This window comes from Myxocyprinus asiaticus, chromosome 1 (genome assembly GCF_019703515.2).
Source record: "Myxocyprinus asiaticus isolate MX2 ecotype Aquarium Trade chromosome 1, UBuf_Myxa_2, whole genome shotgun sequence".
In the NCBI taxonomy this organism is placed as follows: domain Eukaryota; kingdom Metazoa; phylum Chordata; class Actinopteri; order Cypriniformes; family Catostomidae; genus Myxocyprinus; species Myxocyprinus asiaticus.
The window spans coordinates 29,712,953-29,739,265 of NC_059344.1; the positions used below are offsets into that span (position 1 = coordinate 29,712,953).

The 26,313-nt window shown below is 37.5% G+C and overlaps 2 protein-coding genes across 2 annotated transcripts in view; one reads left to right on the forward strand and one right to left on the reverse strand.

Moving 5' to 3' along the window:
• The window catches only part of mybpc3 (myosin binding protein C3), a 46,907-nt gene extending 45,658 nt beyond the window's left edge, over window positions 1-1,249 (forward strand). Inside the window, exon 34 of the mRNA XM_051723924.1 lies at window positions 872-1,249. Within this exon, the coding sequence (XP_051579884.1) occupies window positions 872-903 (32 nt within the window). The 3' untranslated portion in view covers window positions 904-1,249. The remainder of the gene's footprint in view (window positions 1-871) is intronic.
• A 6,699-nt stretch (window positions 1,250-7,948) lies between these two features.
• Window positions 7,949-26,122, reverse strand: lin7c (lin-7 homolog C (C. elegans)). Its single transcript, XM_051723800.1, has 5 exons — window positions 25,977-26,122; window positions 24,853-24,971; window positions 15,969-16,040; window positions 15,452-15,661; window positions 7,949-10,953 (listed from the first exon to the last, which is right to left on the reverse strand). The coding sequence occupies exons 1-5, from the start codon at window positions 26,011-26,013 to the stop codon at window positions 10,786-10,788; spliced, it is 606 nt and encodes a 201-aa protein (XP_051579760.1). The 5' UTR covers window positions 26,014-26,122; the 3' UTR covers window positions 7,949-10,785.
• Between the last annotated feature and the right edge of the window lie 191 nt (window positions 26,123-26,313).

Here is a 26,313-nt window from a genome sequence, read left to right on the forward strand (position 1 = left end):
AAAACGTCCACTGATTGGAAAACGGCCATTTTGGATGTAGCTTGAAAGCTCTAGGAGAAGTGTTAGAAATTTTGGTTTCGGTTTAGGGATTAAAATAATTAAAATAACAAATTTGTAGAATAAAATATGTTGGCATCATCAAGCCAAAATAATGAGTGCTTTATGGGAGTAAAACAGCCCACTATATAAGAAATGCAATTGTTCACTAAGAATTTGGAAACCACCACAAAATAACTGATGCCCAATATAGTGTAATTTGCAGGGAACAGAGAGCAATTTCAGACACAGCATATGGCCATGTTTACACCAACACATTTTCATTGAAAACACATTGATTTTGCTATGTTTGTGCTTCTCATCCACACTAAAACAGAGTTTTCCTCCACTGATAATGGAGCAAAAACGGTTTCCATAACCGCATACTTTGGGAAACCAGTGACGTTAGAAAACTGAAAACGGAGTTCTCAAATGATAAAGAAATCTTTGAGTCACCTAAAATTGTGTTTGAGCAACAGTAAAATTAGTGTTGACCATGAATATTCAGTTAAAAGTAAATCTAAACTATATCGCCAGCTGCAATAATCCATGGTTGATGTTTTTTTTCCTGGACTAATCAAAAGAGATCAAATGAACACAATTTAAATGTAACAGATTAAACATTCCTCATATAATCTGACAGTTATTAAACAAAAAAGGGTGAATCCTTCTCTTTTGGAATGCATGCATTTTGTAGAACACTCACATTTTAAAGTAAATAATACATTACTCTGAACCTTACTGGTAATTTTGGAGTGGCAAATGCTACATTGGTAGCCTTTTATTCTATAAATAGAGGATGTCATCTAATTATATTCCTTTCACTTGTTTACAGCTCAAGTCACAAAAGAAGATGTGAAGAAATGAGAGAGAGACGTAATGGGCTTGTCTCAGGGTTCGGAGAAACTGTGACACTTTGTCCTCTTTCTGTCCTCTGTCCTGAAATTGACCCCCATGACATGTTGATGATTAAATGATAGAGCAAAGAATATTGGTTTCCTTCATTTGCTTGTGCTCCCCATGTCTCACCTCCATCCTACGCTTATGTGCTTAGGTGTGATTTTGTGTCTTTATTGCTTGCATTCATTTTATTTCATGTCATATTATTGCACTTGAGGTCAGTGCCGTAGGATCTATTGACTTAATATTTTTCTCCCACATTGTGATGTTATATAAAATGCTAAATAAAATTAAGGATTTTGTTGACATTTAATGATATTCTAATATGACTCAAATTCCCCAGTTTCACTTACACTTCTGTGAGTTACAAGTTAAACTGCAAATCTTAGGTTACATTACATTCAGAATTTCTGAGGATTTGTTTTATTTAGCACATGCCAAAAACAAGTCACCCCTGCAGACTTCATCTAAGTCTCCATATGTTATGATGACGCACTTTCCTGCCTAGGTCAGTGATTGCATGGCCAGCAGATGCATTCTTCAGGCACTCACACGTTATACAGTATGCCACAGATCAACAAGCTGCTGGTATTAATGTAACAAAGCCAATCAGGAAGCTTCAACTCATTGGTATGATCCACGAGAGCCGATAGCACGGCTGACCTGCATGGCTTTGACTGCTCTGGAATGTTCTCCAGTAGCAATTTAGCAGTTTGGGAGGATGAAATGATTGATATGAGGCCCAGACATGCCATAATGCCAAAGGTGTCAAAATGACAGTCAACCATGGATGGCCTGTTCCAATCTGATGCAAAGCAGCTGTCTGAATCATTGTGCTCTGTCCTTGTGCCTTCACACTCACTCACATTTGTTCACTGTTCCACAAACTAGTTTCAGTTCTGGCATCTGGCAGTTCTGTGCAAAAAATAATATTCATTAAGAATATTTTACAGGCAAGCCATCAGCTTTCATTGGAACAGATTAGTAATATTTTATTATTTACTTCTAATTCAGCATTTCAAAACCTGAAATCTATTTCAAGGGAGCCAGAAAAAAGATAGCTCTGACTTCAGCACTCGAAAGACATTACTGCAAAGCAGTCCAAGGAAATGTGAGGGTGAGGGTGTGCTTGAATGACAGACTAATTCATTAATACAGTCAGTGGGCCTATTTTTCATCATTAACACTGTTCAAACTCTCTGCACCTTGTCAGGAGAGGGATTGTTTTATATTACGTGTTATTAATAGATTCGGTAAGGCTTTCAGTGACAGTGACGGTATGGTCTCCATCTTAAAGATGGAACCTGAGACAGAGAGAACACAGCTGATGACAATGTTGACAAGAAACTAAATTTGGCTGACAAATCCTTCAAGGGTGTTTATTGGTTTGTGGCCATGTGCCATCACATTAAGACACAGAGGTGACGTATGAGTGTTGTAACTGTACACTTGTTTTTAGTTTTTTAGTTTTTTTTTTTAACCAAAATACGTTCAGTTTCTGAGCACATATTTTAAGGATATGCAAGGGCTTGTCTAAGATTATATTAAAATACCAAACAAGTACTGTTCTATTAATTTTAAGTATTTCAGTTAAGCATTATAACATTCACAAACTGAGACCAGAAGCCATTTATAATTGTGTTGTCCTGCAGTGCCCTCTAGTGTTTAGGTAAAACACTTCATTGTCTGCATGGCAAAGGATGCAATCTTTTACAGTTGCCTCTGAATGCTGTTACCATTATTATTAGGGCCCAAGCACTGAAAGTGCGTTGGCCCTGTTGTTCTTCTAAGGATTATTATTAGGGCCCAAGCACTGAAAGTGCGAAGGCCCGATTACTCTCCTAAGGATTATTATTATTAGGGCCCAACCACTGAAAGTGCGGAGACCCTATTGTTCTTCTAAGGATTATTATTATTATTATTACGGACCAAGCACTGAAAGTGCGGAGACCCTATTGTTCTTCTAAGGATTATTATTATTATTATTAGGGACCAAGCACTGAATGTGCGGAGACCCTATTGTTCTTCTAAGGATTATTATTATTATTAGGGCCCAAGCACTGAAAGTGCGGAGACCCTATTGTTCTTATAAGGATTATTATTTAGAGCCCAAGCACTAAATGTGCAGGGGCCCTATTGTTCTTCTAAGGATTCTTCTTCTTTTCAAGGTTTTCGGTACTTTTGAGGTACTTAACATGCGTGAAAATTCTTGAAAGTTTGCACACATATCAGAGTTGTTGGCCATTAGGGCTGGGCAAAGTTGTGTGTGTGTGTGTGTGGGGGGGGGGGGGGGCATCCATGCCCCTTGAAAATGGGGGGGGGCCTCTGTAGCACACCCATTTTCACTTCTAGTCACCACAATTGGTACATGTATAGATCTCATCAAGCTGGACAACTTTCATGCTGACAGACATAAGCTCCACCCAACAGGAAGTCGGCCATTTTGGATTGTTTGAAAAATGCATACTCTGGAATTTGAAATACTCCTCTTAGGGGATTCATGTTACAGGTACCAAATGTGGGCAACATCGTGCCAAGACATTGTCGATGCTAAATTGCAAACTGATTTTTGATACATCTAATAGTGTTGCCATGGCGATGTAATGTAAAAAATACAAAATATATGTACAAAAGTACAAAATAACGTAAAAAAATGGGAAAAAGGAAGTGTCTCATATCTTCTGCGTGCATCGTGTGATTTACATCAAAATTGAGCCAAATGTTTGGCCTTGTGGGCTAATCACATTGATGTGGCTATTGTGGGTCATGTTTGTAGCAGCTTTGAAATTTCCCTCTTATGATTACCTGAATTGCTGAATTTTTTTTATTTTTTTTTGGAATAATGTCAAGATAGTGCAGATTTAAAATTCTGAAGGGATTCTTGATATCTTAAATAGTGTTGCCATGGCAATACATTAAATGTCATTATTCATTTTTATGTACACTGGTGGCCAAAAGTTTGGAATAATGTACAGATTTTGCTGTTTCGGAAGGAAATTGGTACTTTAATTCACCAAAGTGGCATTCAGCTGATCACAAAGTATAGTCAGGACATTACTGATGTAAAAAACAGCACCATCACTATTTGAAAAAAGTCATTTTTGATCAAATCTAGACAGGCCGCATTTCCAGCAGCCATCACTCCATCACTCCAACACCTTATCCTTGACGAATCATGTTAAATTGCTAATTTGGCACTAGAAAATCACTTGCCTTCATATCAAACACAGTTGAAAGCTATTTGGTTCGTTAAATGAAGCTTAACATTGTCTTTGTGTTTGTTTTTGAGTTGCCACAGTATGCAACAGACTGGCATGTCTTAAGGTCAATATTAGGTCAAAAATGGCAACAAAAAAAAGAAACAGCTTTCTCTCGAAACTCATCAGTCAGTCATTGTTTTGAGGAATGAAGGCTATGCAATGCTTGAAATTGTCGAAAACAACTGTAGATTTCATACAAAGGTGTACACTACAGTCTTCAAAGACAAATGGCAACTGGCTCTAACAAGGACAGAAAGAGATGTGGAAGGCCAGATGTACAACTAACAAGAGGATAAGTGCATCAGAGTCTCTAGTTTGAGAAATAGATGCCTCACGTCCTCAGCTGACAGCTTCATTGAATTCTACCCACTCAACACCAATTTCATGTACAACAGTAAAGAGAAGACTTAGGGGTGCAGGCCTTATTGGAAGAATAGCAAAGAAAAAGCCACTTTTGAAACAAAAAAAAAAAAGAAAAGGTTAGAGTGGGCAAAGAAACACAGACATTGGACAACAGATAATTGGAAAAGAGTGTTATGGATCTTAACCCCATTGAGCATTTGTGGGATCTGCTAGACTGTAAGGTGCATGAGAAGTGCCCGATAAGACAGCCACATCTATGGCTAGTGCTACAGGAAGTGTGGGGTGAAATGTCACCTGAGTATCTGGACAAACTGACAGCTAGAATGCCAAGGACCTGCAAAGCTGTCATTGCTGCACGTGGAAGATTTTTTTATGAGAACTCTTTGAAGTAGTTTAAGAAGCTCAGATTTTTTTTTCAAATTGTAATATTAATTTTTCAAGTCATTAATGTCCTGACTATACATTGTGATCAGTTGAATGCCACTTTGATGAATAAAAGTACCAATTTCTTTCCATAAGAGCAAAATCTGTACATTATTCCAAACTTTTGGCTGCCAGTGTATGTTCACATGTTTTTGAGGAACTTGGCATGCTTGAATATTCATGATATTTTGCACATACATCAGAGTTGTTGGCCATTAGGCCTGGGCAAAAGTTAACACATGGGTGTGGCTGGGGAGATATGTATGTTCAAACACTGCGCTGAAATTTCAAAAAAATAAATAATATTAGCTAATATTAGCTACAAATATGTAACTGCATGAATCAAATCTCACCGGTTATAACATGAAATTAATTTTTTTTTTTAAAATGGCAAAGTGAGCAGAGATAGCCGCTCACATGTCTGCTTCTCGCAATGGCGTCACGTGACCCCCTGAATTGGCAACTTTAAACTCTTCTACCGTCTCTATGCCTTCACTAAATTACCAGAAAAAACAGTAATTATTTATTTTGAGGTATTTGATAATTTTCCACGGCACACTAGTGGGCACAGTGGTTGGGAAACACTGGTTTAGGTAGCCAAATAGTATTACAGAATATTTGGCTAACATCTTTCAGACAGCACAGTTTCTTCTCCTGTCTCCCCCATTCACTTTCTTGGAGTGCGTGTGAAGGGGGTGGGAAGAGGTGACAGCCGTTAACAGTAACAAAAATGTCAAATTAGAAATGAGTCAAGTTATTGCTTGCTTTTGAAGCAGGAAGATTTACATCCAATCACAGTAATGATGTTAACAAATAAATCAGACAATGCACAGGCAATTTAGTGATATCCCTTTAGTTGTGGTCTTGACTGGTCTTGAAATAAGATCTAGAGTCCTCTTTGTCTGAGACCGAGACAAGACCGAGTAAAAATGCGGTCGATTCCGAGATGAGACCTTCAAAAAGTGGTCTCGAGGCTGGTCTGAAGTCCGATCTCGAGTACTAAAACACTGATGTTTAGATTAGCAATAAAGTCTTGTTTGTATTTAAGGAGAATTTGACTGTGGTATATTTTGATAAATAATCTCATCACTTGATTTTTTTCAAAGATCCGGCCCTCAAGCTATACCTGAAATATGTGTGATATTATTTTCAATAAGCCATGAGAATATTACTACAATGAGTGAATTAATCACAATTCCCTTATTAAAGCTAATTCCTTACAATAGAAATTGTGATCGGATACACGAGACGTATTACCATTTTAATGGTGGAGAATTTATTCGGACAAATAATCAAATCATTTGTCATTCATCTTTCTTATAATGGTTGTCGAACGCGACTAATTCCATTATAAATTCCTTACACAATGATTGAGGTACACAGACACTTTAATCTGTACCGTGTACATCTATATTAACCAAATTTCCCTACACCTCTTATATTTACCCAAATTGCTTCAAAATCTTTTAGAATAATTTCAAATTCCAAATGCACGTCCAACTTGCATTGTTTTCCGAAAGCGACCTTGTGGAAATGGACCCATGGTGCTTGGGCCCATCATTGCTGCTTGCAGCTATATTTAAGACCTAAGCACTGAAAGTGTGGAAACCCTATTGTTATTCTAAGTATTATTATTTATTTTATTTTTTAAAGGTTTTTGTTACTTTTGGGGTACTTAACATGTGAAAACTCTTGAAATTTTGCACACACAACGGAGTCGTCGGCCATTAGGACTGGGCAAAGTCTGTAGAACCCCCATTTTCACCTACAGTCACCAAAATTGGTACATATATTGTTCTCATCAAGCCAGACAACTTTCATAATTACAGTCATTAGCTCCACCCAACAGCCATTTTGGAATTTTTTGAAAATTGCAGGCTCTGAACTTTTAAATACTCTTCATAGGGGATTCATGTGACTGTCACCAAATTTAGGCAACATTATGGCAAGACATTGAAGATGCTAAATTGCGAACCGATTTTTGATATATTGAACGGTGTTGCCATGGCAAGGCAATAAATGAATGGCACAAAATGGAAAACAGATCAAAATTGAGCTGTATGTTTGGTAATCGGGGCTGATCAGATGGAAGTGGCTATTGTGGTTCACGGTCATAGTGCCACATCCTCTTATATTTACCCAAACTTACTTCAAAATTGTTTCGATTGCTTCAATAATGTTAGGACACCGCTGATGTAAAATTGTGATGGGTTACTTGATATCTTAAATCGTGTTGCCATGTCAACGCATTAAATGTTATCATTCTTTTCTTTGAATATTCGTGTTTTTGAGGCACTTGTGTTGCTTTCCTCAACAAAATGCCTGTGTCCATTATGCATTGTTTTCCGAAAGCCACCGGGTAGAAATGGACCCATGGTGCTTGGGCTCGTCATCGCTGCTTGCAGCTATATTTACTTTTTTTTTTTTTTCTCCCCAATTTGGAATTCCCAATGTGTTCTAAGTCCTCATGGTGGTGTAGTGACTCACCTCAATCCGGGTGGCGGAGGACGAATCTCAGATGCCTCTGCGTCTGAGACCGTCAATCCGCGCATCTTATCACGTGGCTTGTTGAGCACGTTACCATGGAGACATAGCGCGTGGAGGCTCACGCTATTCTCCGTGGCATCCACACACACAACTCACCACGTGCTCCACTGAGAGCGAGAATCACATTTTAGTGACCATGAGGAGGTTAACCGAATGTGACTCTACCCACCCTAGCAACCGAGCCAATTTGGTTGCTTAGGAGACCTGGCTGGAGTCACTCAGCACGCCCTGGATTCGAACTCGCGACTCCAGGGGTGGTAATCAGTGTCTTTACTCCCTGAGCTACCCAGGCCCCTGCAGCTATATTTATTTTTCTGTGTTTGTTTGTTCTCTTTCTTTCTCTCTCTCTCTCTCACACACACACACACACACACACACAGACCAGATGAAAAGGTAAAAAAAGTAAATAACTCACGCACTAAAGATTAAACACACAGTATACTTGGACCGTTTCCTCAAAACAAATCACGTTGATCAATTTTTATACACATCCACATTAATGTAACAATACAGCAGGACAGAAGTGTCAAATAATACAACAGTACAACAGGTTCTTAAAAACAGCTCAAACTAGCTGACCAGACATTGAAACAGCTCCCAGAAAAGGTTGCAAGTTTGGTCTTTGTACTTGAAACACAGGGAGATTGTGGTCAAGATGAACCAATACAAAGCATTCCTCGAAAAAAAAAAAAAAACTTGAGAAAAGTTACTTATCAAAAGAGCTGAAAATATCAAAAGAATACAAATTTACAAAAATAGTTAGTCAGCCCCCCGCCCCATGGACAATACTAAATATTAATGGGGAGTGAGTAACCTGCTTGAGATGATAACAGAAGAAGGATCATGTCTTATTGCTCTTGTGATACATGAGGCTTTAAAATCATGATACTGTAGGAACATCCAACCTGAGCACCTTATACACCAAAGAATTTTTTTGTCAATCACCCAAATGATTCCTTCATGCAAGACATCAGGCCTCCTTTTATCTCCCACCCCCAAAAAACCTACGTATCTCACAGCTCGGGGTGAGTCATGGGCCTCTATAATTAGACATGTTAAATATTTTATGAGAGACAGAGAAAAATAGACTAGTTTTTTTCCCCCAAGCGTGTCAGACACTGAAAATACCTGCATTTGAGGTTAAAAATACATAAAGCGTGTTGCATTTTTTAACATGTGAAAATGAGTACAAAGAGAAAGTGCAGTGTGAAACTACTTTTTAAAAGTTTTTTTTTCTCTCTCCTATCTTAAGTCAGAATCTAAGAAAAATATATCAATTAAATCCTTAAAATTTGGTTATTACATTAACAAGAAGAGCTGAAGCTTACACAACAAATGTAACCAGATTGCTTTTTTTAGCCACTGAGGTATCTGGGTAAGACCTGAAAAAGCAAAAAGCCAAACATCTCCAAATCTGCACCTCTAAATAGAACATTAACTTAAGTCCCATAAATACTACACATTATGTTTATGGGTAAATAAATTACTGACTTCAGAGAAAGGACTGATCAGGTTTTTTTTTTTTATTATTATTATTATTATCTTTTTTTTTATAAAAACTATAGATGGCAGGTCTTGTTGCATAAAGGAATCTGTTTTAGCTTCAGAAACAAAAGAAAAAAAAATTACAGCACCAATTAAAAAACATTTTTACTTGAGCTTTGTTTAGACATGTTTAATAAATACATAATTTGAGTGGGTTGGGATTGATGACTTTATCAAACAACATTTTGGTAGTAATTCTGAAACTCTTTAACATTAATTAATGAATTGCAGTTTCCTAGGATTATGCTCAGTTGCTACCTCATGATGCAAGTATATGACAACCATTGAAGTGAAACATGTTGTAGGGTTTTGTAATTATCAGCATTAACTGGGTATACAATATGAACCCAGAGCTGACTGAAAGGCAAGAGCTACATTAACATTCAGAAAGCATTACACGAAACAGAAAAATGAACAATAAAACAACTAAAACTTCCTGAACTCCCGCTACAATTTTAAACAGTGTTTCTGCTGCAAGGTTTAAAATTACCATATTAAAATTCTAAAAATAAAAAAATGGAATGTACGCTTGAATAAGAGCTTGTGACTGCCACATTGTGTTTCTATGTGCTTTTTAAGCTGCAGTACGCTATGGAAATATTACTTTAATCAATATATCTACCTACAGTATCTAACATCCAAACCGTGCCACTAGCAACTCCTCTGAACAGCTGTTTGGCTGGACTGCTCAGTGCCATTTTTAAGGATTGCATTCTAATGTTTAATCAAAAGCAATATGTATAAATCCCAATCAGAGTCAAACAGCTCTAAACCAGTCTGAATGCAAACCCAAATTTGAACATAATTTGGGTCAATTCTTGTTTGATGAAAGATGATTTGTTTATTTGACAGAGCTGATCTGCCAATTACTGTAGATATTTTAACAACATACAGTATAACCCTTTCCGTACATTCACGATTGAGTGAAAGGTGACAGTATTAACATGCACTGCAAACGTGATCTGAGAGTCAATCAATTTGGGTCAGTAAGTGGAAAAGTACTGGAGTATGTGGAATATTTACAGCTGACACTGTGTTCAATGAAAACAGCAGTTTGGATGGAGACTTAAAGTGAGATTTTGAAATATTTCTGGTGATCTTTTTTTTTTTTTTTTTTTTTCATGGGCAAACAAACTTAAGCAGGAAAATAAACACAACAAACCTCTACACAGAGATGATGGTGATTCTGCTCAGAAATTGGTAAACATATTTAGCAGTTTTTTTTAACAAGGTGGTAGTGTTCATTCATTCTGTGCTAGGACCATAAAACACAGCCTATGATGGGAGCATACTGAAGGCTGCAGACCTTTAGAAAACTCTTGAGGCACTTGTTTTTTTACATTTTCATTCAAATGATCTCAGAAGTTGAACATTGCATTGGTCCCCTTGCATATCTAACTAAACAACATCCTAAATGACATTACATTCTTAATAATGCACCAATTGTGCATGTATGTGACGTCTGAGTGACAATATCGAGAGCCTATATAGTGTTCATGCTATGAGAAACAAGTGTGTGAAAAGACTGTTAAAAACTTGAGGTGGTGAGGATTTAGAAAATTTCACAAAAAGGAGTGCCAAACATGTGGCTAATCCCTGGCTGGAGAAAGGGGGTGAGTAAGTGTGAATAAGACAGATATCAGAACAATTAACGACAATATGAGAGAGAGAGAGAGAGATGATGAGGGGGTGGGGGCGCAGGCCAGACGCCCTACTGGGGGTAGTTGTTCTGTTGCCGGCGTTTGGCAGACCTCAACTTCTCAAAGCGCGACTCCATTTCTTCCAGAACCTTAGGGGTGTATCGTACCACCAGCTTCACTGTACCCTGAGCAGCCTTCAACAGCTCCACAGCCTTCTCGTGGTGCTCTCCTTCTACACTCTGAAACAGAGAGAAAGACAGTGAGACCTTACTGCTATTTGACATGGTGTACTTTGTATTATCATCATCGGACTCTGGGTGTCTTAATCAGCTCCCGAGTTTGGCAGGGCACTGACCAGTAGGGCTGGGTACTGATAAATATGTCCAAATTCGATTAGCTTCTGATTAACTAGCTCTCGACTCGGTTTCGATACATTTGGGTGTACAGTATTTCAGTTAAAATGTCAATTTTGCTTACATATGAAAGAAATTCTCAGATAATGCTGTTAATTATTTTAGGGACCTATAACTTGGTACATTATGAAAATATTGATTTTGCAAATTTTATTTTATCATTAGTCTCATCATTTTGGTCACATTTTAGCTTTTTTTATTTTTTAAATGTACAAATTCCATGTATTCCATCAACAAATATGATGTCTTCAAATTGCATACGGTATACTATGTGTGTGTTTGTATATATATATATATATATACACTATATTGCCAAAAGTATTCGCTCATCTGCCTTTAGACGCATATGAACTTAAGTGACATCCCATTCTTAATCCATAGGGTTTAATATGACATCGGCCCACCCTTTGCAGCTATAACAGCTTCAACTATTATGGGAAGGCTTTCCACAAGGTTTAGGAGTGTGTTTATGGGAATTTTTGACCATTCTTCCAGAAGCGCATTTGTGAGGTCAGACACTGATGTTGGACGAGAAGGCCTGGCTCACAGTCTTCGCTCAAATTTATCCCAAAGGTGCTCTATCGGGTTGAGGTCAGGACTCTGTGCAGGCCAGTCAAGTTCTTCCACACCAAACTCGCTCATCCATGTCTTTATGGACCTTGCTTTGTGCACTGGTGTGCAGTCATGTTGGAACAGGAAGGGGCCATCCCCAAACTGTTCCCACAAAGTTGGGAGCATGGAATTGTCCAAAATCTCTTGGTATGCTGAAGCATTCAGAGTTCCTTTCACTGGAACTAAGGGGCCAAGCCCAGCTCCTGAAAAACAACCCCACACCATAATCCCCCCTCCACCAAACTTCACAGCTGGCACAATGCAGTCAGACAAGTACCGTTCTCCTGTTAACCGCCAAACCCAGACTCGTCCATTAGATTGCCAGATGGAGAAGCGTGATTTGTCACTCCAGAGAACGCGTCTCCACTGCTCTAGAGTCCAGTGGCGGCGTGCTTTACACCACTGCATCCGACGCTTTGCATTGCACTTGGTGATGTATGGCTTGGATGCAGCTGCTCGGCCATGGAAACCCATTCCATGAAGCTCTCTACACACTGTTCTTGAGCTAATCTGAAGGCCACATGAACTTTGGAGGTCTGTAGCGATTGACTCTGCAGAAAGTTGGCGACCTCTGCGCACTATGCGCCTCAGCATCCGCTGACCCCGCTCTGTCATTTTACGTGGCCTACCACTACGTGGCTGAGTTGCTGTCATTCCCAATCGCTTCCACTTTGTTATAATACCACTGACAGTTGACTGTGGAATATTTAGTAGCGAGGAAATTTCACGACTGGACTTGTTGCACAGGTGGCATCCTATCACAGTACCACGCTGGAATTCACTGAGCTCCTGAGAGTGGCCCATTCTTTCACAAATGTTTGTAGAAGCAGTCTGCATGCCTAGGTGCTTCATTTTATACACCTGTGGCCACGGAAGTGATTGGAACACCTGAATTCAATTATTTGGATGGGTGAGCGAATACTTTTGGCAATATAGTGTATATATATATATATATATATATATATATATATATATATATATATATATACACACACACACACACACACACACACACACACATACATACATACATACACATGGGCTCTCAGTCTATTGCATTTTATCAATTACATAATATGATTAATCAAATTAAACGCATATATAAATATTTGCTGAAAAGGGCACCCAAATAACAATAATTTTATATATAATGATTAAATAATTATATTTAAACATTTATTAATCTAATATACTGTGTATATTATAAATTACATGTAATGCTTCAGATAATTAAACTGCATTACATCACTGTGGCGCAGAAGCAAATTGATAAGACAATTCAAAAAGTGGCTTTAGGCTGAAATATTTTGTCTATTTCCATATTTTTTAACATAAGCCTATCACTGGCCTACAGTCCACAGCAATCCATTTTGCAATTGAATTCGTCAATCTATTCGAGATAGAAAAGCGCTAATATTAAATCTAAGGATGAGTCAATGTGCACATGTATCAGACAGACGATTTTGGAGTGTTTCACTTTGGTTGCTTAGAGTCACAAACACAGCTTTTTTAGGACGCTGTTTCAAGTTAAACATAGTTTGAAACTAGGAAAAACATGTCTCAAGACCCCTGCACTAGGAATTGTGCTCCATCCAGCTGTGTTTGAATGCAAGAACACGTTATCATCTTGTGCTATCGCTAGTTTCAAGCAAACCTGAGTGTGGTTTGCTGTCTGTACAGCTGCACGTTTCCTATACAGGAGTTTCACTTACTGCCCCCTCCTGAAAACTGGTGGAACTTCACACTTGAATTGCTCAGATAATAGAAATATTCTGTATTACAGTCTGGGGACGATTAATTTCTTTGCTTTTTTAAAAGCATTATTTTTTATACAAATTAATTGCACTGAATTAACACATTCAATTGACAGCCCTACTATATATATTGTTAAATTGTGTATATGCATAATTTGTATTATTTGCAAGTATTTACATATGTAAAACAAGTGCTAAAAAGATTCTGTCTCTTTAAGAGCAGCGGCAGTTCAGTGTTTCATCTGACTGCATATTAACAAGAGTGTAGTCAAATGGCTTCTTTACTGCATCTGTGGTATTAGAATACATTTTTTCTATTTTAGTTAATTTGTAACTATTTTAGTTAACAACTGTCTGTAAAGAACAGAAAGGGTATTAAAAAATATTTTATTTAAATGGATTGCATGGATCTTGTCTTTAGACATTCAAACCAAATTTAGTCTCTCAACACGCAGTGAAAGGATTTTGGTGCTGAACTTCTTCACCACTATACTAAATCCTGAAATCTGAAATTTTACCAGCCAGTAGCTAATTAGTAATTACAGACATTTTCAGTCGCATAGCACAAAATTTGGCTGCATATACGTGATATACTCACATCGATCTAGAGATTTATGAATCGAAATCGGGACTGTTCAAATGAAGATCGCGATGTATCGTAAAATCAATATTTTTACCAGCCCTACTAGCCAGGTAGTCGGCCATTTCTAGGGCTGTCCCATTTTCAAATCGCTCCCTAACAATGCAAATAATGTATCATAACGTCCAGTAAGCACTGCTGCTCACTATGTTCACTCACTGGAAATGTCATTACATCCCCTTAAAGACTAATCCCCTACACTTACTGGGCAAATCTTTTAATCTGCCTAAAAAATTATGACTGCTAAGGTGTTCACTTGATATTTGCACACATCCCTGAAATATTTGACCTATAGGAGAACTTGGCAAGAAGAGCATTGAAGAAGCAGCCTTTATTTTTGTCACACATTATACATTTGCACATATACAGTGAAATTATTTTTTTGCATATCCCAGCTATGCTGGGGTCAGTCAGCGTTGACAAAATTACCCCCGAAATTCAAAATATAGGGGCAAAAAATGCACCCATAATGAATTCCTCTATTTAGGCCTAATTTTACATTTTATTGTATAAAGTTTATGTTGATTACATTTTATGAGTAAGAGTTAATAAATTCTCAGTCTATTTATTCATACTGATAATTTAAGTTAATCGGTTGATTAAATTTAGGTATTAGACATAAAAGGATTATGCCACACCTTACATTACACCTTTTATGTTTTATTTGGTTAGAATTTTTTTTTTCCTTATCCAGGTTTAAAATGCCCCTGAAAATCAAATCCAGGGGGTGAATAATGCCCCTAAACTAAAAAGTTTATTTCTGACCCTAGTATAAACACAGGCTTTGTTTGCCTTTAGTTCATTCAGGAGAAAAACGTTTGGACTCTTTCATTGAATAAATGAGGTTTTAGTCTCTAAAGTTGCTAAAGATGAGCGAATGTGTAAATTTTTTTTTGTCAAACCCTAATTTTCTTTCCAAGAAATTCTGTTTGTAATTATCTTCAATCATTAATGTGCATGAAAGGGAAACAATCCTACGTGTAGATAGTACAGATTTAAAACTTTATATTGTTTTATTTACTGTATGTAATTTCTCTAATAAAAGCAATGTGCTTTTCAATAGTTACAAAAAAAATGAACAATAGTGTTAGGGCAGCGATGCTGTTAATTTATCCGCAACCTCAAAATTGTGTTGCAGGTAACCAATGTCCCAATGTTTACTTGATCAACACCCTTGTAAAGGTTCGATTTAACAATATACTGATTCACAACATAAAGAACTAGGGAGTGAGAAGAGACACAGCATCTGCCATTGTTCATGTGATTTCAGCTAATATGTCAAGTTCGTTGCTGGACAACACTGTAGCTGTGTACATACCACTCCATTCACAGACAGCAGCTGGTCTCCTCTCTTCAGGCCACCATGCCGATCAGCGATGCCTCCAGGAATGATACGGGAGATGTAGATAGGCGAGTTTTGTTCCTTCCCACCCATGATGTTGAAGCCCAGTCCCTCCTCTGTTTTTGGGAGTTCCACCACACGGGGGTGTGAGTGACCCTCACTAGCTGCAAATGCAGCCACTGTAGCCTGGAAACAAAGAGAAAAAGGTCAGAAATGAATCTTTCAATAAGTGGGTGGCATATACATAACCTATCTATTAGTCCTCAGAAAAGGGAATAAGTGTATAATATTAAATGTACATAAATAATCAAAACACCAGCAAATAGCCACATGGTAAAAATAAGTTGTTTGTATATTTTCAGGCCATCAGTCTGGTGTTACAAACAAGCCATGTCTCTCTTTCAGTGTTCATTCTAAGAATAGTTAGCAGAATTAGAGTGGATTTGAGGATAGTTACAGAGAAACATTTTGATTGCTAGGTACAGTGACTTACCTTTGCTGTTGCATTGGCCCTCACCTCTGGGCTGCTATTTATGTCCACTGTCTCATACACATGCTCATACACCTGAAAATGAAGAATAAGAGACCAAGAACACTGCTTGAATTTCACAAACACAAATTTACAAGTACAGCCTCCTCTGCTGTAACAATCCATGTAAACAAAGAAACAATATTAGAACCAGATTTCCAGAACCTGAAAAAAAAATAAAAAATAAAAAAAGATTATCCTTAGATCTCAATGGCTAGTTTACGTTGACCCATCTCAGCTTAAAAAGCTTTTTATGTCCAGTACATTAATTAGACTGCATCAGATGAGCTTCACTGGACAGCCACCATTTACAGAGCAACTATGTTCTTAACTGCTCGTAATCTGTGCCTGAAAACCATACCATTAAGTCTTGCACTCAGACCTACATAACAGTAGCAGCAGTGAAAGCTGTATCAAATCACATCTCTTTACATGGCTTGTTCTTGATAGTTTGGCACATGATAAAACCACTATTCCATCTCCCATTCATGGCCGCCTATAAGCGTCTACCCACATGCCTCAGCATTCAACTGAGTCGTGCATGTTTATCTGAGAATCAAGGAAGCATTCAGAGGTTCAGGGCAAAGCATAAATAAAAAGACAGCATTGTTGAGCTACTAATCAACCACTTTACGAATCTACCACAAAAAAGCAGCACTTAACTCAAGCACCATCAGATGCTTCAGCCTAACCAAGCATTTCCGGAGAAAAGCACGGGCAGCCTTGATGTCACAAAACAAGTCTGGTTTAAGAAGTCTGCATAGGCATAGATCTAAGGGGCAGGATGGAAGCAAGTTAAACTTTCCTTGAGTTTCAGTGAACTAATGATGCATCCACAAGATAAAGTGAGGATAAACAAAACTGTTGCGACTTGTGTCACCTTTTAAAATTGGGCTACAACAACATTTTATAAAATGTAAAGCTCTGACTCAATTAGGTTCAAAGCCATTGTAAAATGCAGATAAACGCTCACTTGTGACCGAACATTCTATATTAAAAGGGATAGTTCACCCAAAGAAACTTTCAAATATCCCAGGGGAATTCCCCTGGTAAAAATCACTGTAATGCACAGCCTCATGACTTACTGCTCTAAAATAAACTGAGAATGCATTATATAGAATTTTTTTATTTTATTTAAGATGACTGTCTAGATCTTGTCTGCCTTTGAATTCACCAGTGCACTTCATATTTGTGACAAACAATGCTCATTTTTACAGAGACTCTTTTACAATACCCAAACAAATCTTTTCACATTTGCCTTAAGAAACACCTGCATTATTCAAGACTCTAAAGCAAGGCAAATAACAGCATCTCTGGTCTTAGCATCACTTCTGTTGAAACTTCAGAGTTTAACAGTGAGAGCGACAGATGACCAAGCAGCAGGGAGGAGACCTGACAAATGCCAACAGTCTTAGATTGCATGGGCAACAGAACACTACAGCAGAGATTTATGCACAGTCTGAAACAGACAAATGGATTGATGCTATTTGTAGACATCAGAATCAATCTTCAGTCCTTCTGCACAACGATGACTACCTATGTCCTACACTGTCATTAGCACCAGGAATGTACATTTGGATAATTTTGAGAACTTGATTACTTGTGGTGGAACTGGGGGGATGTAGCTAGTTGGGTCTGTGCTAAGGATGTACATTTTTAGACATTTTCATAAACGATCGTCGTGGAAATTAACAATAAATTAATCGATTAATCGTTAACATTAATACCACAATACGCATATGGAGTACTCAAAATAATGTGCATGTAGCCCACTGCTTAAATATAATTTAAATTATTACACTTAAGAAATGCAAGTATTGGCATTGTCCTCTTAAATTATTCTTAGTTCAGTGTATTTTAATACATTTAGGCAATGTTTAGTATGAATTTGTTAATTGTTTAATTACTGTTAGTAATAACTTATAAGTAAGATATATAACTTGTTTACATCTTTGAGTTCATGAAAACTTTACGTTATGGATCATGGGTTATTTCGGACCTTTGGACATATTTTTTTATTTGAAATTAAATCATAACAAGCTCCATAAACACAGCAGCCTACAAAATATAATGTGTGATGGTGAGATGTCAGCTGAATCTGCTTTCCCGACAATCACTGACGTAATTGTAGGTTGGGATGAAACGAGGAGACCAGCAGATCAACTATGCTTGTTTTTATGTACTACTTTAAGATACTATCATGGTGTATGCTGAAAACGTAATGCTTATATATCGAGAAACGCTCCAACACTGATTACATTGAGCCCACTTCTTAATAATCTATGCCACTCTTCTTCTCTGATATGGACAAGACATGACAGGCAGCGCACAAGCCCTCTAGTGGCGGATGATTGTATAGACAGCCTTATCAAAATCTGCTGGCATGGTTCCTGAACGATCGATAATCTTTATCGATCAAATTATTAACGACGATTAATCGATTATCGATTAATCATTAACATCCCTAGTCTATGCTATTTTGCAATTGTTGGCCTATGTACACATGCATCATGATGGAAAGATTGATGTCTTTAGCTGCTGCATCGAGTCTTGCTTGTTTTGAGCATCCCAAAATGGCTTGTCAGGTTAAAACCAATCTCAAGACCCTGCATTCTGTTCGAATCCATTAACTGCACTCCGTCTAACTGTTTCTGAACATGTATGACTCCTCATACTCTCCAAAACAGCTGTTAAGTGCTATTACTGTCCTAGACTGAAAATTACTGTGTATAGTGTCCCTGTAAAGCTGCTAACTCTAATCAATCGGACCTCAAGGTTTCACCCAAAATGTTACCATAACCAATAAAAATATTAAAAATACAAAGTTTTAAAATTGAAAAAGTCTCACAATTATATTTTCATTAGCGATCACTGCTGTCACTTTGGAGTACACAAATCACATTCATCTCAATCGTACATCTCTTATAAGCACAAGTAGAAGAACCAAACAGTCATGGTGACAGAATGACAGTGTATTCGAGTCACGGATTGTGAGGACTTTGGAATGATGTGTTTGAGTCTGCCTTTACATTTTATTTTGTTATTCCTAACATTTTCATCACAATACCCCAACACTTCAATCATGCCAACGGAACTGCCTGTTTGCAAATTTACTGTATATATTATCACTTGGAGGAGAGTCTTGCATGGGTCCTGTTTTGTAAACCCGCCCCGCACCAGATTTTTCTTTTTTTAATCCCCTTTTCTCCCAATTTGGAACCACTACTTAGTAGGTCCTCATGGTGGTGCGGTTTCTTACCTCAATCCAGGTGGCAGAGGACAAGTCTCAGTTGCCTCCGCTTCTGAGACCGTCAATCTGCGCATCTTATCACGTGGCACGCTGCGCATGGCACCGCGGAGACTCCGCATGTGGAGGCTCATGCTACACTCCGTGATCCACGCACAACTTACCACGTGCCCCATTGAGAGCGAGAACCATTAAATCGCGACCACGAGGAGGTTAGCCCATGTGACTCTACCCTCCCTAGCAACTGGGCCAATTTGGTTGCTTAGGAGAACTGGCTGGAGTCACTCGGCACACCCTGGATTTGAACTCGCGACTCTAGGGGCGGTAGTCATTGTCAGTACTCGCTGAGCTACCCAGGCACCCGCACCCGTAGTACTTAACAGAACACCGACCCGTTATCCAACAGCAGCACTAATTAAATTCCCCATTCTGCCCACACAGGCTATTTTGAACAAATGGGCATGAATCACACCATAGGCTATACAGACACTCAGAGGTCTCCATAAATTAAAATCCACTGGCGAGTTTTCTTTTCACGTCTTCTAGTTCCATTGTAACGATTCGCAATGCATCATCAGATGTGATATCAGGGAGTTTATAGAGGGTTCCAGCGCAACGCGGCTATTACATGCGTATTGTAGACCCTAGGCAGGGATGGGAGGGTTACTTTTGAAATGTATTCCACTACAGATTACAGAATACATGCTGTAAAATGTAATTTGTAACATATTCTGTTAGATTACTCAAGGTCAGTAACATATTCTAATTACTTTGGATTTCTTCTTCAGCACTGGTAGATTTTTTCACTTGTTTTGACTATAAAAACTCTGCCAGTAGTAAGACAAAATGCACATGTTAAAAATACATTCTCTGAAAAACCTAAATATCTTATGCAGTGTTGTTTCAATCCCCAATTTTTACAATTCCCAAGGATTTTTAGATATTTTTACAGGAAAACATTACAAAAATTATCATCAAGAATACGATTTTTTCCCTAATATCAAAGGTCTTACTAGAAAAACAGAAATTATGATCCAAAGTGAATTTTCTTGATAAAAAAAAATATATGATTGTGCCTGGTAACATGTGCATGTAAAATGGCTAGAAATAGCATTTTAGCTTAGTGTAAAGCTGACAATTTACACAAGATTTTTTTCCATTTCTTGTGCTCCAAACTTACATCTCTTTCTGCTCGTATGAATGTAACGCATCATAAGAAAGTGTTTCACCGCTGTTCAAATGCACTATGGATCGCATAATTTATATGTATAAATGTTTTCCATCTGAAAGGACTAAATATTCAATGAAACAAATGACAATAAAATGCAAAGTAATCTCTTCAGTAATCAAACTACTTTTTGAATGTAACTGTATTCTAATTACCAATGATTTAAATTGTATCTGTAGTGGAATACAGTTACTTATATTTTGTATTTTAAATACGTATTCCCGTTACTTGTATTTCGTTACTCCCCAACCCTGACCCTAAGCTTAATCACAGACAGAGGTGACTTAATACATTTAAAACACATAAAAGGTGTAAGTAAAATAATGTAAACAATGAACATTATTTGACATTTTTAAAAAAAATTGACTTTTTAGAAAGTAGAAAATAGGCTATTCCCGACTCGCAAATGTCAATGTAAATGTTTTTCCACCTGTTAAATCAAATATTAGCCCATGCACAGGACTCTGACTTGGAGAAGCCAGATTTGCTGGGGTTAGTTGGAAACACAATCTCCTATAGATAAAGTTACTGTTTACAAACAAAAGCTTGGCTCCAGCACTTCAGGGTTCTTTTGGCAGCGCAGAGTCCAATGGGTGAACTGAAAATGCCCCAAAATGCTGTTTAATGGGGTGAAACACCCCATTTCCTAGAGATTTTTGGAGATTTGGGCATTGTTAAATTTCCATCAGAATCGGTGGATCAGGACAAACTCAGGATTTGAAATAATAACATTTGACATAAACATCATTGTTGTCTGTCTCCTCTAATAAGACCCACTTATGATTTAAACTTTTCACAAAGGAACTGCACAAACTTCAAACATAAATGGTGGTTTTTATTTCCAAAGTGCAACTGCTGTGACAGATGAGGCCAAATATGATTTAGCGATACTCTAATACCACCATCTAACGGGGCCCCATCTCCACCACCGCAGCACAAAGGCTACTGTTTGTGAAAGGATATGTGAAAAAAATAATACAATAGTTAAATCATGTCTTTGCATTTATTTTGAAGGCAGTAAATAAATAACATGTTCAATCAAACCAGGCTGTTTTGTAACTGTATTCCACTACAGATACAATTTAAATCATTGGTAATTAGAATACAGTTACATTCAAAAAGTATTTTGATTACTGAAGAGATTACTTTGCATTTTATTGTCATTTGTTTCATTGAATATTTAGTCCTTTCAGATGGAAAACATTTATACATATAAATGATGCGATCCAAAGTGCATTTGAACAGCGGTGAAACACTTTCTTATGATGTCTTACATTCATACGAGTAGACAGAGAAGTAAGTTTGAAGCAGAAGAAATAGAAATAAACCTTGTGTAAATTGTCAGCATTAAGCTAAGCTAAAATGCCTTTTTTTTTTTTTTTTTTTTTTACATGCACGATCATATTTTATCATCAAGAAAATTCACGTTGGATCATAATTTCTTTTTTTTCTAGTAAGACCTTTGATATTAGGGCAAAAATCGTATTCTTGATCATTTTTGTATTGATTTCCTGTAAAAATATCAAAAAATCCTTAAAACAAGATCAATTTGATTAATCTTGTTTTAGAAACAACACTGCGTAAGATATTTAGGAGTTTTTATTGTCAAAACAAGTGAAAAAATCTACCAGTGCTGAAGAAGTAATACAAAGTATTTAGAATACGTTACTGACCTTGAGTAATCTATCGGAATACGTTACAAATTACATTTTACAGCATGTATTCTGTAATCTGTAGTGGAATACATTTCAAAAGTAACCCTCCCAACCCTGCATGTCTCGTGGTAGTTTTCAACTGTGATAGACCAATCTCAGCCAGGCCAATTTTCACTTTTCAATGTTTTTCCTTTTTTCTTTTCAATTTATTAACTTGATATACTTTTCCTTTTATTAATATTAACAATAAGGATGCACCGATCCGATACCTGGATCAGTATCGGCTCTGATACTGATGTTTTTAAACGGATCGGGTATCGGTCCAACGAGCCCGATCCATATCCGATACTGTGTGTTAGTCATGTTTGTTACTGTCAAGCTCAAAAAATGACATAAAAGAACCATAAAATCACAATTAAAGTAGTTCATATGACTCGTGCATTTTATTCAAAGCCACTTGAAGACGTGCAATAGCTCTGTGAATCACAAAAGGCTGTGTTTAATAAGTAAATATATAATATGCACATGCAGCGCCAGCTTGTTATTGAATGGCGCTGCTATGTTTACACACTCTCGTGGCTATTTTTAGCCTTCACAGCGGTGCGCAATATTTGAGCGCTACTCAAGAACAGCATCTCAGATGTAGATGCGCAATAGTTTGGTTCACTTATTATATGCATTTAGAACGGAACCGGAGGTGCTTTCTTTTTTTTTTTTTTACCAGAATTTGAATAAGAAGTGAATTAAACTACTGTGAACTTGCCTACAAACAGACACATACATGACTTCCTGGAGAGTTCAGAATGTCAAAATAAAAGCATGAGGGTTTAAAAGTTAAAGGTGTCACGGAGAGACACACGGAGGCAGAGATATGAACCCAGTAGCAGGGTTTATTGAACAGATGATTGAAACAGTGATGTAAACATTGTAAAGTAATCCAGTTGAGCAGAGTGGCAAACAGCAGGTGAGTAATATCCATACAGAGTATAGACACGATGAACAGATAACTCACAACAGTCTTGCGGGCAATAATGAAGACACAGGTATGTCTGACATAGTAGAAATGTGTGGAGTCTCAGAGATACTACCGATGAGAACAAACGAAGAGTGTGTGTCAAAGCAGGGTATATATGCAGTCCTTGATTAGCCACTAATGATATGCAGGTGCGTGTAATCAGAACTCAGGGGAGAGTGAGGGCAGTGAGGAAGAAAGAGAGAGAGAGAGAGAGAGACTGGTGGATCCGTGACAAAAGGTGCACGATTGAGATATATTATTATTATAATATATTATTATTATTAGCATTTGTTTACAAATTACAATAATATTTAAGTTGAATGGGTTCCAAAGAATAACTGTGTGAATGAAAAATGAGCTGATTTCTTACAACTAAATTGAACAAAAAAAGAGATCTGAATCCTTTAAAGTCCAGATCCATGTTGAAAACAAACTGCAAAAAATAAAGAAATTGAAAAAAGAAAAAAAAAAAAAGGCTTCCTTTCTACAGATGACTTGTACTGAAATTACTGTTAATTTAGCTGCTACATTATCCAGTATACTAGTTAACAATAAAATTCCTTAATAAGCTATACATTTATATTGAAATAATGTATAGTTAGAGGTTTGTTTCTCTTTACATATTAAAGAGTACTCCCAATTAGTCCCACACAATAATGTAAAGATATTCTAAACTGATTATGGAAAAAAAAAACAACAACACTGGTATCGGATCGGGATTGGTATCGGCCGATACTGAGATTTCCGATATCGGAAATCAGATGTCTCACACCATCAGCACTGGGACGCTTTACTGTAAACTAACCGTTTCAGCATTAAGCCTTATCACAGCTAAGAGACACAAGTGATGGAGTTATCACACATACTCAAGGTGCTTACCTTGTACCGGAGATTCTGCATTGAGAGCAGATGTAAACATTCAACATGGCTGAGAAGAGAATGAACCTGTCTACCGTGAAATACTCAGGGAGGACTACGTTTTACACAGAGAAAATAGGATGTATTTGACCAAAATTCCAATCTCTCTAGCAAGCTGACCAACACTACACTACAGCTGTGGAACAGAGTTTACTGTTCGGGAGGACGCAGGTAATCGCACACGCTCAATCTCTCTCAAACACATGTCCTTGTTCCTCCAATAACTTGTTAGAAACAGCCCAAGCCATCGTTTCTAGTTCTAAAGTCATGTTTTCAAATTAGTAATAGAGGCTTGTGCGCATCTTTTGAATTAGCAATGGCAGATCCTGATCCGTGGCGTAAGAAAGTAATTTCATGCACAAGAGCGTTTTTTTTTTTTTTTTTTGTGACAGTCCTTAGTTTTTCAGCATTTTTTTTTAGTTACTTGTTCGTTGAACTGTTGTATAAAAGCAATATCACACTCACAATCGTGTTGTATGACCTTAAATCAGCATGGCATTGATTACCTGGGGCACAAGGCCACTGTGGCTGAATCGCAGCCGCGCTGATATAGGGCCATACAGCACTCTTCCTCGTGATATTGCTTTATTATAATGTTTAAAAGATTATTAAATCTGCAGCACTGTTCATATTCACCATCCAAAGCCGCTGCTAAAAAGTACCCAGAAGCGCGGTTGCCTGCTGTGTGACGTCACGGTAATTTTATTTATACAGCCCCTTTTTTCACATCTAACATAAAAGTTGCATTTCATTTGAATGTATGGATGTTGTGCTGGCATACATACCTCCCGTACAGCATTGCAGAACTCACTCTGCAAAACCCTCTGCAGTGCCTGCAGCTTCTGCGGAGGCACTTCCCCTGTTCTCTGGAGCTTGTCCAGGAGTTCAATTGCACGAGATATGTCTGTGGAAGAAAATTGGCAAAACAATGAGGTGGGACCAGACCCTGGATAATCATTTGCATGATTCCCTCTAGAGATGCTGTTTCTGGCAAAGATATTTTTTTGTAACAGCAAAAGCTTATAAAGACATTAAACGCCCAAGTAAATGCATGATATTTCAGAAGGTAAATCTCTCTACACTTTTGGCCTGATGAATTGCATTTAGTAATACTAAAATGATAAGTGCATGTACCGGTGTATGTAATTGTAATAAACTTCATAATTTTTCTCTACAGTTACATCATATGTTAGTCAGCTTGAAAAACAAACAAACAAACAAACAAACAAACAAAAAAAAAAACTCAAAAACATTTCAGAGTACTTATCTTCAGCCAGAGAAGTAATTCATCCCAAATTCTTCACTTCTCAAACATACTACATTTAATAATTGAATAATTCTATTTCTTAGTGCAGATCGATAGACCAGTAATCTTGAAAACTTAATGAATATTAAAATAACAAAATGTAAACAATCTCTCTGATCAATAGAAATCAGTGCTTTTGCTAATCTAGGCTACTAGCCAACATTCACGCTTCACAATATAAAACTTAATAAGCTGTCAGCTGGAGCAAAATGATACGATGTCACCGAAAGACCCAAAACTGTGGTTGGTTACTCACTAAGAATGATCAATACACTAATCTCTACTATTACAGTCACCATGCTAACAGTGCTCACAAAAGATCAGGCTAAGACTTCTGACAGCTAGCATCATGTTTTGCTTTTATTTAACGTAAACGCGGTGATTTAACGACACTAAAGGTTTAGATCGGACATTTTATACGTTTTCGTAGACTGAGTTTATTAAAGTTATGAATGCTTTGGTACAGTAAATTGGTGCTAGCTCGCTGTCGTCCACTAATCCATCTTTATGAAGTCACAGATGGATGTTTAGCACAAAAAGCGTGATTTACACATCCTCCTGAGCATTACATTAAACATACAATGTTTTCGGCGAGCAGCTTACCTCTTTCCAGACGTACAGGTTCTCCTAAAGAGGCCATTTGAGCCCGGGTTGTTGAGTTTGTGTTTGGTGAAAGCTCCACCACGCTCGCGTCTGCGTGTTTGTTGCTGCTAGCTAGTTGAGCTGAAGCGCTCTGACTAATGCAAAGAGATTACAGGACGAGTCAAGAGCGTCACACTTGCGCTGTGCATGTGCAGTCACTTTGCGTCCCATAACAAACACACTGGCAGCCTAAGGCAACAACATTTTGAGCTGTAATATATTTATTATTCTTATTAATATTTGTGCTCATTGTGGATTTATTAGGATACTGTATATAACAGGACTTCATTGGGTGCCG